The following is a 14,373-nucleotide window of genomic DNA, read 5'->3' on the forward strand; positions in this document are numbered from 1 at the left end:
AAATTTTGACGGCCCAAAAATTGCCCAATGACCCAATTTTAAATCACCCAACAGATTTTCAATCAAGAGACAATTTTTGAGACACTGGATCATCATCAGCACTATTAAGTTCAGGTAATCGAATTTGCAAGGATATTTATCTTGAAAACCTGCCTTATCGTCTCCCGAAGAAACCGTGGCCCTTTTGTTGGGTGGCAAGAATAATCAAGCCATTAATGGTTCACTCCTGGTCGGCGATGACAAATAAATTATGTCAATGCCATGTGATTGCTCTAAGAAAACAACTAAACAAGTAAGCTAATATTTCCATATTCGCTGAATTTCTCAAAGGCTTGTTTTTTAAAATTCTTTGGTATAATAATCACTAATGAGGTAAGCTGATTTGGTAAGTGATCTCGACTTAATGAGTTTTTATAAGGAAAATTTGCATTCAAGTAATGAAATAATAAGGCATCTGTCAGGCGAATCTCGCAATATTTATTAGGCCAGCATGTGGAATGAGCCTTAAGAGACTCATTAAAACATAAAAAAAACTCCTTAATTAGGGTCTCAATAATGCCGTGTTACTAGTTTTGACTTTTGATTATATGTATAAGAATGAGATATGCAAATGAAATGATGAATACCTTTAGGGGTGAACTTCATCGTTCTGGTTGATTTATTGGCAAAATAACAATGGAAGATGTGAAGCTGCATTCAATTGCGATAAGCATTTTTTGTAGTAGAGTGATATGGGCTTTGAAATTGAAAGGAATAAAGTATGAGTATATAGAGGAGGATCTTCAAAATAAGAGTGAAAATCTCTTAAAGTACAATCCAGTTTACAAGAAGGTACCAGTTCTTGTTCATGGTGGAAAGGCAATTTCAGAATCAATGATAATCGTTGAATATATCGAAGAGACATGGCCTGACAAGTACCCGTTACTCCCCAAGGATCCTTATGAGAGATCGGTAGCTCGGTTTTGGGCCAAGTTCGCCAGTGACATGGTAAGATTGTTTTTGTACATATATGCACACACCAAAGCTTAATTGGCGATTCTTCTAAACATGTTTCAAATTTTTGTTATGCATCACATGCGCAGGACCCTCTTTTTACAAGGTATTTTTGCACACGCGGGGAAGTGCAAGACCAGGCAATGAAAGAAATCCTGGGAATGCTAAGAAGTGTAGAAGAACATGGTCTTGGTGATGGAAGGAAATTCTTTGGTGGGGAAATTCTAGGATTTGCAGATATAGCCTTTGGACGCTTGGTGCTTATGATCAATGGCATGACAGACATACCAGGACTGTCGAACCCTCTTGAGGCAGAGAAGTTCCCTCGGCTTGAATCTTGGATCAAAAGGTTTAGCGAAGTTCCAATAATCAAAGAAAACCAACCAAACTATGATGGATGGTTGGCCTATGCCAAACGCAACTTGCAGAATCTTTTTCCTTCGCCCTCTGCGTGATGTTTGTATGCATTTTCTTGTAATAAAAATTGACATATGGTTTGCGCAACACCGGTTAATTATATCCCCATCCGATGTAGCTGGCTATGGGGTGGCTTACTGGTTTGTTTCTTCACTAAAATGAATCTCATTCGTCATTCCATTCCAACTTTTTCATTCATGAGGAAAATCAATTTTGAGTTTCTTCTAGCTTTTTCTTTGATCTTAGAATCTTAGAATTGTTAATTTAAAGAACTATCTCGATTAGATATCATCTGGACAATAAATTTATTAAATATTCAAAAAAAATTCAGTAACACAACATTAACCATGATATTTTCTTTTTCCACATGATACGCATAATTATTTCTGGTTAATTTGTGTAAATTTGATTGATTAATTGATGTTTAATTATGTTAATAACATGCAAAATTTCTGATTTATTTTTGAAAAAACCCAACCCAAAATTAGTTCATGTTCGTACAATCATAGACCGATTTTGGGGTGAGTTTTTCCAATTGACGAAGAGAACCTAGAATCGGTTATTACTAATGTACGCATAAACCGATTTTTTAGAAACGGAATATTATAAATGCACACATAGACAGATTGTGTGATACTAATAGAAACAAAACATCCATTACATAGTTTAGGAAATTAGCGCATCGTATATGACAATTTAGTATGACAATTTAAATCAATTCATTCAAACAGATAGACCGATTGTGGTCTTACAGAATCATATAAAATCTACCTCGCCACAATCGATTTACAATATTGCACATGTAATTCAATTCTTGTCAAAAAAAGATATGGAAAACTGTCATTTTTCTTACAAGAATCAGATTAGATGTTTCACCACATAGATTGATTCTTTAGATTTTCAAAATTATATATTTTTTGTTTTTCAGAATCCGTCTTTAACTATATATATATTAACCGATTCTGGACACTTATATAAACAAGGGAGTGAAATGCACATACACTGTGTATATGGTGAACTTGTAAAAACCGATTATGAAATTATAACCCCGGGAAAAGATAGAATTGGTTATTGTGTAGGAAAACATAAACCGATTCAGAATGAAAAAACTGCCAGAATCCTACATTTTTTGCACATAAATTGTAGTTATTTTGTCACGTCTTACACAAAGACAACAATTTCAAAACTAACCAGATTCATTCATAAACTAACGAACATAATTCGACCATAAGTTCACGACATGAGTTTTGACTCCGGAGTTATCCATAGTTAAAGACATATTCATCACCATTAACCATTCATTCATCATCATATTCATCACCATTAACCTCACTTCCATATCCATGACCATGAGCATCTAGTCTTCATTTAGTATGTTTTTCTTCGCCAAAATCATGTTGGACAGATCTCGATTCACCTTGAGAGTTCGTTTTTGCAATGACTTTCTACCTCTTTTGCTTTGTCTTCTCCACCGTTTCCTCGAACTTTTCACCCGCATCTAAATCTTCTTGACTGTTCAATACATCAATACTTTTTTTCATTGGCCTCAACATATTTTCCTTCCCTAATACATAACCTTGCTTGGTTTATCAAATTCACGATTCGTCTTTGAAAAAGCGGGGGTACAACAACCACACCCAATATTTGTCTTAGCAATCTGTATGGACAAACTCCAATATACTTTCTAGAGAATCAACTAGACAGTCAGACTCAATCTAGATAAAAGTATATCAAAGAGTTTATATCTCAATCTCTCGATTTGATCTTTACCCAAGCAAATAGAAATATGCGAGTCTTTATCAAAGAGAGATAACTTGGATGGTACCAAAGACCAATATCCAAGTGTCAATCAATTTAAATCAACAACCCAAAGGTCGGATATTCTAATTGATTGAACAATGCACAACCTGTGATATTTCTGAAAAAGGGGGGGTCTAACAACACCACCCAATCTTTCGCTTAGCAATTTGTATGGACTAACTCCGAAATACTTTGCTAGAGAATCAACTAGATAGTCAGACTCAATCTAGAATAAAGTATCTCAAGGAGTTAATATCTCTCACTTGTTTTGATTAATACCCAAGCTAAAACAATAACGAGTCTTTTTAATCAAACACAAGGAATAACTTGGACGGTACCAAAGACCAATATCCAAGTGTTAATCAATGAAATCAACAACCACAAGGTTGGATCTCTAATCGATTAAACTTTAACGCATAACCTGTATTATTTCAGTTATATAAAATATAATGCGGAAAAGAAATAACACAGACACCAGAAATTTTGTTAACGAGGAAATCGCATATGCAGAAAAACCCCGGGACCTAGTCTAGATTGAATACACGCTGTATTAAACTGCTACAGACACTAGCCTACTGCAAACTAACTTCAGAATGTTCTATAGTTGAACCACTACCAATCTCCCACTGATACAAGGTACAGTTGTACTCCTACGCCTCTGATCCCAGCAGGATGTTACGTACTTGATTCCCTTAGCTGATCTTACCCACAACGAAGAGTTGCTACGACCCAAAATCGCAGGCTTGATAATAAAAAAATATGTCTCACACAGAAAAGTCTATCAAAAGGATAAATCTGTCTCCCACAGATAAACCCTAGGTTTTTGTTCCGTTTTCTGATAATAACCAAGGTAATCAGGAACCAATCAATTAATCCGGTCTTATATTCCCGAAGAACAATCTAGATGAATTGATTACCTCTCAACAATCCTTCTTGAATACACAAGCGGATTATCGAGGAGTCACAAACAGTGAGACGAAGATGTTTATAACTTCTTTATCTTGCCTATCGGAGATAATCAAATCTCAAGCCAATAAAATCGATTGTACTCGTACGATAGAAGATGCAAGATCAGATTACATAACTATGATAAAAGTAGTATCGGTCTGGCTTCACAATCCCAATGAAGTCTTTAAGCTGTTAACCCGAATTTAGAGAAGAAACTCAAGGGTTAATGGAGATCGACTCTAGCGAGCGAACTAGTATCACACAGACGTGTGGGGATTAATTTTTGCTCTAGCTAGATGTCTCCTATATATATCCTTTCAAATAAGGGTTTTGCCTTAGGAGTTAAGTAAACCATATTCACCGTTAGATGAAAACTGATTTAGATTCAAGCTAATATTTCTCAACCGTTAGATCGAAAAACAAAGCTTGTCATACACACTTTGGTAAACGTGAACTGGGTGTGTGAAACACAAGCTCAAACGTGTACGTGTATGTTGGTTCAACATAGTAACCAAAAGGTTAACCATATGAGCATATCATATTAACCTGGTTCTTCTTCACCATAACTAATTCAAATGACTTCAAACGAACTAGTTAAGAGTTGTTCAATTGTTATGAGATCATATGTGAAACGCAAGACTCAATTGAATCAAAGATGATTACGATTTGATTGAATCGGCTCAATGAACATTATAGCCACGGTTTGCATAAAGCATTCCTTAGTAATTTAATGATACATGTTCAGAGCACATATTTATATCATAACCTATTAAATACACAAACAAGTTCGCGGACTTAATCAATCGGGTTGAGTTTTCCAAACTCAACAGAATTTCTCGGGAAGAGAAGTTCCGCCAGTTCGCGGACTGAGTTCGCAGACTTAGAAGCAAACGAGTTATATTGGAAATCCCAGCAGAAATTCTCGGGATGAGAGTTTCCGTCAGTTCGTGGACTGGGTTCGCGGACTTGGCAAGCCAATTCCACAATCCTACCGATTTGTCTTGCTCAACAAAGTTCGTAAACTTTGGTTCAAGGAATACATGGTTATGTAATATAAACTCTCATTTCAACTATTGAGACATTCTCAGAGGACGCTATGTAGCCGTTATTCACAGACCGATTCACGTCAGAGCAATTCTCAAAAGTGATTGAAACTTTTCATGACTTTCGTCACTAGGTGAAGATAAACCTGATCAAAGCGAAACGCTTTACCAACACATGATTTCGAGTAAAAGATAAGCATTGAATACTCAACTCGAAATATCCAATGTGTGTGATCTAGTCTATATAACATACGACTTTTGTCTCATAAGAAGTATGAGATAGAATAGATAGACTTTTGAGTGATAGATAAGTTCAAGTATTCACATACCTTTTTGTTGATGAAGTTCCACGATTCCTTGTGTAGATCTTCGTCATTGTCATTGAATCACTATGAAGTTCTTGAACTCAACTACACTTTTCCTATCCTAGTCCGATACTTAGATAATAGGCTAGAAATCAAGACTTATAGTTTTGATCACTAACATTGACAAACATGCTTGATATAGCAACGCATGCGAGGTTGACCGAGCTATGCTCTAACAATTTCAATTATATAAACAATATAATGTAGAATATAAATAATACAGACACCAGAATTTTGTTAACGTGGAAACCGCAAATGCAGAAAACCCCCGGGACCTAGTCCAAATTGAACACACAATGTATTAAGCCGCTACAGACACTAGCGTACTCCAAATTAACGACGGTCTGGACTGTAGTTGAATCCTAATCAATCTCACAATTATCCAAGGTATAGTTATGCTCCTACGCCTCTGATCCCAGCAGGATGCTACGTACTTGATTCCCTTAGCTGATCTCACCCAAAACTAAGAGTTGCTACGACCCAAAGTCGAACACTTTAATAAACAAATCAGTATCACACAGAAAAGTCTATGATAATATATAAATCCGTCTCCCACGAATATACCTACGAGTTTTGTTCCATCTTTTGATAAATCAAGGTGAACAGGAACCAATCAATAAATCGGACTTATATTCCCGATGGAAAACCTAGTATTATTGATCACCTCACAATAATCTTAATCGACGCAGCGAAAAAAGATATTGTGGAATCACAAACGATGAGACGAAGTGTTTGTGATTCATTTTCTATCTTGCCTATCGGAGATATCAATCTCAAGCCAATTATTATAATTGTACTCGTACGATAGAAACATCAAGATCAGATCACACAACTACAAGAAAAGTAGTATCGGTCTGGCTTCACAATCCCAATGAAGTCTTTAAGTCGTTAACCTGGTTTTAGAAGAAGAAAACCAAAGGTTAAAGGAAATCGACTCTAGCTTAGCACAACTAGTATCACACAGAATGTGTGGGGATTAGGTTTCCCAGTTGCTAGAGTTATCCCTTATATATTCATTCAAATCAGGTTTGCAATCAATGTTAGCTTGGTAACAAAGTGTTTGTACCATGAGTAAAAATACCACATAGTGGTCCAGAATATTGTTTTGGGCCACTATTCAGCTTCCACCAGTCAACCGAAGCAAGCCACCAGTCTGCTCAGTATTACAACACTCGGTCAACATTCAAAGTCAACCGTTGGTCAACTGTCAAAGTCAGGTTGCACGTCGCACCTCCAACCAATTTTTATCTTGTTTCCAACAGTGATTCCAACCAATTCCCAGCCAAGTGCTCTGCCCCACTGCCAGCCAGTCTCTACTCATGCAGTCAGCTATGCTGCCAGCCAGCGTCCACCCATACTGTCAGCCATTATTCATGCAGAATTTATTCAAAGAAGCATGCAAACAGTTTCATGCATAATTGAAGATGGAGGCATGCAGAATTAACTCCAGCAGTTTCATGCAGAATTGATTGCAGGGCATATCAATGCCAATTTAGTCTATCTCGAAATTAGTTATTAAAACTATATAAATAAAGATGCCCTGATAGAGGAAAGGGTAGCCAATACGTGGAAAGATAGCACTGTAATTCTAGATATCAATAAAATACTACTCCCCTAGGAGATTCACCCGTGGACGTAGGCAAACCATGCCGAACCACGTAAAAACCTATGTCTTTTTTATTTGTTTTTCAATTCGTCTACAACCCTAAATACACACCAAATAATCAAATCATCGTGTTTCATGCCCAAAAGTAATTTTGGGTACAAACATTGGCGTCGACTAAGGGGAATACGAGAAAAAGAAATCGTGTTTTCCCATTGAGAAAAGTTGTACAAAATACTTCAAAATCGTCTCCTTCAAAAAGCAGTTTGAACGTCTTGAAAAATCACTGTTGCAGTCCAGTTGATTGCAACTGCTGCAGTCCAGTTTGATCATTGTTGCAGTCCAGCTGATCGCAGCTGCTGCTGACCATATAATTGCAGAAACTACAGTCCAGTTGATCGCAACTGCTGCAGTCCAGATTCGTTGTTCGAGATCTGCTAAAACTATTATCTTCGGAAACTATTAAAATTGCATCACTACAAAGACCGATGAAACCGCTCTCAGGACGTTCGGTCCACGGTAAAAGATGGCGTAAAAACATCAACAAAATTGTAGCTGGATATTCGATCTGCCATATGGCTGGGTCCAGTTTTGATTTCAATCACTGCAGTCCAGCTGATCGCAGCTGCTGCAGTCCAGTTAATCACAGTTACTGCAGTCTAGTTAATCGCAACTCCTGCAGTCCGGCTTCGGAGTCTTAAGCCACCAAAGTTAACTCACTGCAAAAATCGCTAAACTGTTGGAAGGATGTTCGATCTGCATCATGTTGCAGTCCAAAGTTCGAAAAGATCGGTTCCCCGATAACATAGCAGCAACATATTCGAGTTTGTAGTTTGTGGAATCACCACCACCATGTCCGAATTCCAAGTCCGTAGCTACCTGCACCACCCGCACATACGAAAGATATAGGAGGGGAAAATCCTAAGGAAGATCCCTAGAAAAACATCTCAAAAAGTTTCCGAAAAGGCCACAAAAGTGTAGAAAAACATTGATACAAAAGTCCATGGGAAACGGCAACAGTGCCCGATGAACCGTTGCTAGAAGTTCAAGGGGAATACCGTTGCAGACGATAAAAGATAACAGTTCAGAAATTGTTGCAAAACGTTCAAGAAAAATATCACAGTTCCCGAAAACCGTTGCGAAAGGTTTCAAAAAAAAAAAGGTCCCGCGGCCATCCCGGCGGCCAAACTCTTTGACCCACTTCAGTGGCTTTCGTTCACCTCCGTCATACTTCTGTTCACCCACGTTAAACAATGTTAACCCACTTCAGTGGATGTTGTTCACCCACGTTAAGAAACTGGCGACCCACTTCTAAACTTATTCACCCACATCAAGGGAAGATGTCAGATGCCTCATCAGCGTTCCACATTAGCAACAGCGACCAACCATAGTTCTCCACGTCAATGTCAGCAGCCAATCAGAAGCTTCAGCGTCACTAACAGCAGCTTAGTCATCTATGATGTCAGCATGACGTCATCATGTGGTTAGTGGGCGAAACGTCAGCACGACGTCAGTAGATGACGCCACGATGACGACATCTCGTCTTCTCAGGCAGCGTAGGTCGACGGTGCAGTAGCAGGTCGACGGCGGCATGCCGTCGACGTTTCCGTCATCTTCCCCGGCAACAGTAACAGGTTGCCGGCGGCAATGCCCGACTCATGGATTGCTGAGCTAGCCAAGTTGAGCCTTTGACTCATGGATTTTTCAACCCACGTCCATCTGCCTTGAGATTTATACGCCCACTTGGGCTTAAGCACACTATTCCTCTTGGGCTTGATCTTCAATTTTGTTTCTTTGATATCTCCTTCATATGAAGTACGAATTGGATGATTTTTGGCTCGTTGCGATCGTATTTCGATATCCTACATCATGAAGGTAAAATTTTTAGATTGGAGAATAATATTTTTGGTACAATCACATCATCAACATGTTCGGAGCAAGGCGCTCGCCGACCGATTTTGTTTCTTCGATAACTTCTTCTTCGTGCATCCAAATGGTGTGATTTTCGGCCCGTTGAGATCGTATGTCAATTTCCAACATTAGGAGTGCGAAAATTTCAATTTTTGGAGAAAATTAAATTTTTAGAAATTTAAAATGGCCGCACCGGAAACGGTCACATTCAATCACCAAAGGAATACTGCAGTCCAGTTGATCGAACTATTGTGCTCCTTTTTCGCATAATTACTACAGTTCAGTTGATCGATCTATTGTAGTCCATCTCCTCATCAAATACTGCAGGCCAGTTTATCGAACTGTTGCAGTCCCTTTTCGTATAATTATTGTAGTCCGGTTTTTCTCAAAACTGTTTCAGCACAGTTTTGCTCACAACTGCTTCAGCCCAATATGATCGAACTTCTGTAGTTCGGTTTCTAAGCAACTGCTTCAGTTCCAGTTTTACTTATAACTGTTACAGTTCAGATGATCGCAGCTGGTGAAAAACAGTTCCAAGGCAACTATCTTCAATCCAGTTTTAATTCAACTGGTGCTTTTCGGTCCCGCAGACAAATCTAGTTGTTGATCCAAGCCGAGACGCTGAAGCAACAACACTATTCATCGTCGCTGAAAAACATCAACGTAACCAGTGGACATCATAACCACCTCATATACAGAGTCGCAATACTACATATCATAAAGTACGTATACAATTTACATATTTTTGCATCATTTCATATAATCATACATACTTTTGTTCATTGGGACACCTGCAATGTGGCGAGCGTTTTCATGTGCCAAGTCATGTGAAGATGCACACATCTCAATTCTGTGCGAATATGGAATAGTGGGATTAGCCTCCTGCGCGAATTCCGGATAGCAGAAAATCTTTCAACATCTTTTCATGCGCGAGCAAAATGCAGCAAGGCAGTGCACCCTTGTGCGAGCATTGAGCATCATAACAATCATTATCTTCTGGGGGCGAGTTGAGTATCACTTCAACATGGATGACCATTGTTGATACCTGAAAATATACTCCCCTTAACGGGTTAAGGGCATCCTAAAGAACGGTGAAAAACTGGGTCAAAGCATGGAGACTTGGGGACTAAGCCCAAGTCTAAGCAGAAAAAGCCCAAAGAGATGAAAGGATTAAGAAGGAATTAACAAGGAAGAAGGGGGTTAGCTTAAGGAATGGCATTAAGAGTAATTAAGAAGTATTAAGACATGTGGCGTAATGTCATAAAAATAGGGGCTTTTGGAAAGTATATATAAAAAGGACAAGGTACAATGGAAAGGCAACTCTCTCTCTCTCTTACTATTATTGATATTGTGAGGTCATGTGCAATAGCTAGGACGGGTAGGACCTAAACCGAAATTTGGGTATTAACATTTGGCGACCACACCTGGAGGCCCGTGCCTAGCTCACGAATGACGAACGTAGGAAACTTCGATCCAAGCGCTATAGGAAAGCAAATGGTCAACAAATCCATTAACCTTGATCAAGTAACTTTATCGGACGACGACAGCGAGGAGGAAACACCAATCCTAAGCGTCGTCAAAAAACCGGTGAAGCACGCAGCTCAACCGAAGGAGTCAACATCATCTGAATTCCAAAACATGCAAGCAGAACTGAAGCACCGCGCCCGGAGGATACAAGAATTGGAAAGTTGGATAGTACAGGTGGTTGAAGCAGGACAAAGCGCCCCAGAAGAGGCGAGAACAGAGGAACATCAGACTAACAGAACAACAGCAATATCAGGAGATGGGATCGCCGAATATTTGGAGCAGAACTACCACGTGGTAAAGCAGGATGACCTCCGCCGAGTGAGTAGACCATACCCTGCACACATCCAGGCTTACCCATATCCGGAAGGCTACGTTTTCCCAAAATTCAAAGCATATGAAGGGCAAGGAAATGCGCGGGATTATCTCAGCCGATTCTTGTCAGCTATGAATGATAGGGCCAACGATGAAAAATTGTGTTTAAGGGAATTCCCGAAGTTACTCACGGGCACAGCATTTTCTTGGTATGATAACTTGAAAGAAGAAAGCGTTGACTCCTGGAAAACCATGTCTACACTCTTCCTTGGAAATTTTATTTAGCTAAAAGGAAAATCACTGCAATAGACCTAAGTAATAGTGAACAATAAATCGGAGAAGACATAAGAAAATATATCTTGCGATTTAGATGCTGAACCCTAGATTTCCATGAAGGGACACTTGTAGAAATTTGCGTACGAGGTATGAATCCGACTTTCAAGGGAAACTTGATCAACTTCAAATTCCAAACCTTTGTGCAACTGGAAGAAGAAGCTGGTAGGATCGCCGACTTTATAGAAGATGCGCCCGTGGAACCCAACTGGCGTACTATGGTAAGTACCGTGTCAAGAACTTAATCCTACGGAAAATCTAGCGCTAAGGAGGAAAGTTGGAATCGACCACAAGGATATAACAAAAATCAAGGAAGAGGAGGAAGAGCAAGACGAGATAATGAGCCACCTCCCCTCCCATTCAATAAAGACCAAATAATCAAGCTATTAAACCAATGGATCACTGAGGATGAAATTCAACTACCCCCAGCCACGGTAGACATCAAAAAAATGGATAAGGATTCGGTTAACTATTGCCATTATCACAGAAGAATGGGACACCCAACTGAAGAGTGGTTCTCCATCTGAAGTATATTCGAGCGGAAGCGGGCAGCAGGGGAGCCCGAAAGGCCAAAGCAAACAATCGCGCATGACCCATTTCCGCACCATTAGCTCAGAGGAGAAAACCCGATAATAAGCGAACAAGATGTACTCAGTTTTATTCCAAAAAAAAGAACGGATTGATAACAGATGTTTTCGAATCGGAAAGTAAACACTCCCAAAGGTGTCAGGTTAACCAATGGCGCCTGATCGACTGACAAATTTTACGAAAGGTCTTAGGTTAGCCAAGGGCGCCTGATCGACTGACAAAAGGTCTCAGGTTAGCCAATGGCGCCTGATCGACTGAAATTTTTTACGAAAGGTCTCAGGTTAGCCAAGGGCGCCCGATCGACTGACAAAAGGTCTCAGGTTATCCAATGGCGCCTGATCGACTGACAAAAGGTCTCAGGTTATCCAAGGGCGCCTGATCGATTAACAAATTTTACGAAAGGTCTCAGGTTAGCCAAGGGCGCCTGATCGACTGACAAATTTTACGAAAGGTCGCAGGTTAGCCAAGGGAACCTGATCGACTGACACAAGGTCTCAGGTTAGCCAAGGGCGCCTGATCGACTGAAAATTTTTACGAAAGGTCTCAGGTCAGCCAATGGTGCCTGATCGACTGACAAAAGGTCTCAGGTTAGCCAAGGGCGCCTAATCGGCTGAAATTTTTTACGAAAGGTCTCAGGTCAGCCAATGGCGCCTGATCGATTGACAAATTTTACAAAAGGTCTCGGGTCAGCAAAATGGCGCCTGATAGACTGACAAATTTTACGATAAGTCTCAGTATTAGCCAAGGGCACTTGATCGACTAACAAACTTCACGAAAGTCTCTGCGTAGCCAAAAGCGCCTGAATGACCAATAGAAGACCCAAAAATCACACCCCTAAGGAACGAACGCGAGTAGTTAATGGAATAGGTGCGATCAAATAAACAAAGGCAGTACCAAACCCCTAAGGAACCCCACCAATCACCCCCTTTGAAGAAAACAAGGGGGAGTAGGCGCGTTCAACGAACGCCCGCCCAACCCATTACCCTTTTAAAAAAAATAATAAATAAATAAATAAATAAGAAAAACGAGGGGGAATAGGCGCTTTCAACCAACGCTCGCCCCACCTGCCGACCCTTGGAAATAATAAGAAAGGGGGAGTATGCGTGTTTAGCAAACGCCCGCCCCAACCAACCCGTGGAAATAAGGAGCAGGCGCGTTCAACCAACGCCCGCCCCACCAATCAATCGTTGACTTACAATTCTACCTGCTCACCCGCATGAATGGCCCCAAATACACAAGTTTACAAAATACCAAAACAGTGTAGAAATTAACTATAAAAACCAGAACATCCCACAAATAAAAACAAACCAGTACACTTAACACAGACAGATATCTCATAACAAACGAGGGAGAGGGGAGGAAAAGTAAGCGAAAACATGCAACAAATTAAAGCCCTTCCAACTCCAAGTCTAAGCAGAAAAATCCCAAAGAGATGAAAGGATTAAGAAGGAATTAACAAGGAAGAAGGGGGTTAGCTTAAGGAATGGCATTAAGATTAATTAAGAAGTATTAATACATGTGGTGTAATTTCATAAAAATGGGATTTTGGAAAGTCTATATAAAAAGGACAAGGTACAATGGAAAGGCAACTCTATCTCTTACTATTATTGATATTGTGAGGTCATGTGTAATAGCTAGGACATGTATGACCGAAATCGAAATTTGGGTATTAACAACCATCACTTGGGGGCGAGATATGTAACACCTCATGGTCCAAAAATAACTCTTTTGGGGAAAGCTACGTAACACTCCATACGCTTGGGAGCGAGTTACATAGCACCTAAATGCAATGCGGAATTCAGCTTCTGTGAATCAAAACAAAAGGTTTATCCAACTATTTTAATCCAGTTCCTCAGCAACTGCTGCAGTCTAGCTGATCGAAGCTACTGCAATCCAATAATGATCATTGCTTCTGCAGTCCAGCTGATCGAAGCTGTTGCAGTCCATCTCTGTTCGTCGATGTTGCATTACAGCTGACTACAGCTGATGCAGTGCAGTCTTTCTCGTCGCTGCTGCAGTTCAGCTGATCGAAGCTACTGCAGTCCAGCTATGTTCGTAGTTCCTGCAGTCCAGTTGATCGCAGTTGTTGCAGTGTAACTTTGCTCGTCGCTGCTGCATTCCAGCTGATCGCAGCTGCTGCAGTACAGCTATGTTCGTAGTTCCTGCAGTCCAGCTGATCGCAGCTGTTGTAGGGAAACTTTGCTCGTCGCTGTTGCAGTCCAGCTGATCGAAGCTGCTGTAGTCCAGCTATGTTCGAAGTTCCTGCAGTCTAGCTAATCGCAACTGCTGTAGTGCAACTTTGCTCGTCGCTGCTGCATTCCAGCTGATCGCAGCTGCTGCAGTCCATCTATGTTCGCAGTTCCTGCAGTCCAGCTGATCGCAGCTGCTGCAGTCCATCTCTTTTCGTATCCCCTGCAGTCCAGCTGATCGCAGTTGCTGCAGTGCAACTTTGCTCGTCACTGCAGAGTCCAGCTGATCGCAGCTGCTGCAGTGCAGCTTTGCTCGTTGCTGTTGCAGTCCATCTAGTCGAAGC

At 40.3% G+C, this 14,373-nt stretch overlaps 1 protein-coding gene across 1 annotated transcript; it reads left to right on the plus strand.

Annotated features, from left to right (window-relative positions):
* The first annotated feature begins 530 nt into the window (after positions 1-530).
* Positions 531-1,650, plus strand: LOC113354171 (glutathione transferase GST 23-like). Its single transcript, XM_026597588.1, has 2 exons — positions 531-987; positions 1,083-1,650. The coding sequence occupies exons 1-2, from the start codon at positions 676-678 to the stop codon at positions 1,446-1,448; spliced, it is 678 nt and encodes a 225-aa protein (XP_026453373.1). The 5' UTR covers positions 531-675; the 3' UTR covers positions 1,449-1,650.
* Positions 1,651-14,373: the final 12,723 nt, after the last annotated feature.

Source organism: Papaver somniferum, chromosome 2 (genome assembly GCF_003573695.1).
Source record: "Papaver somniferum cultivar HN1 chromosome 2, ASM357369v1, whole genome shotgun sequence".
Taxonomy (NCBI): domain Eukaryota; kingdom Viridiplantae; phylum Streptophyta; class Magnoliopsida; order Ranunculales; family Papaveraceae; genus Papaver; species Papaver somniferum.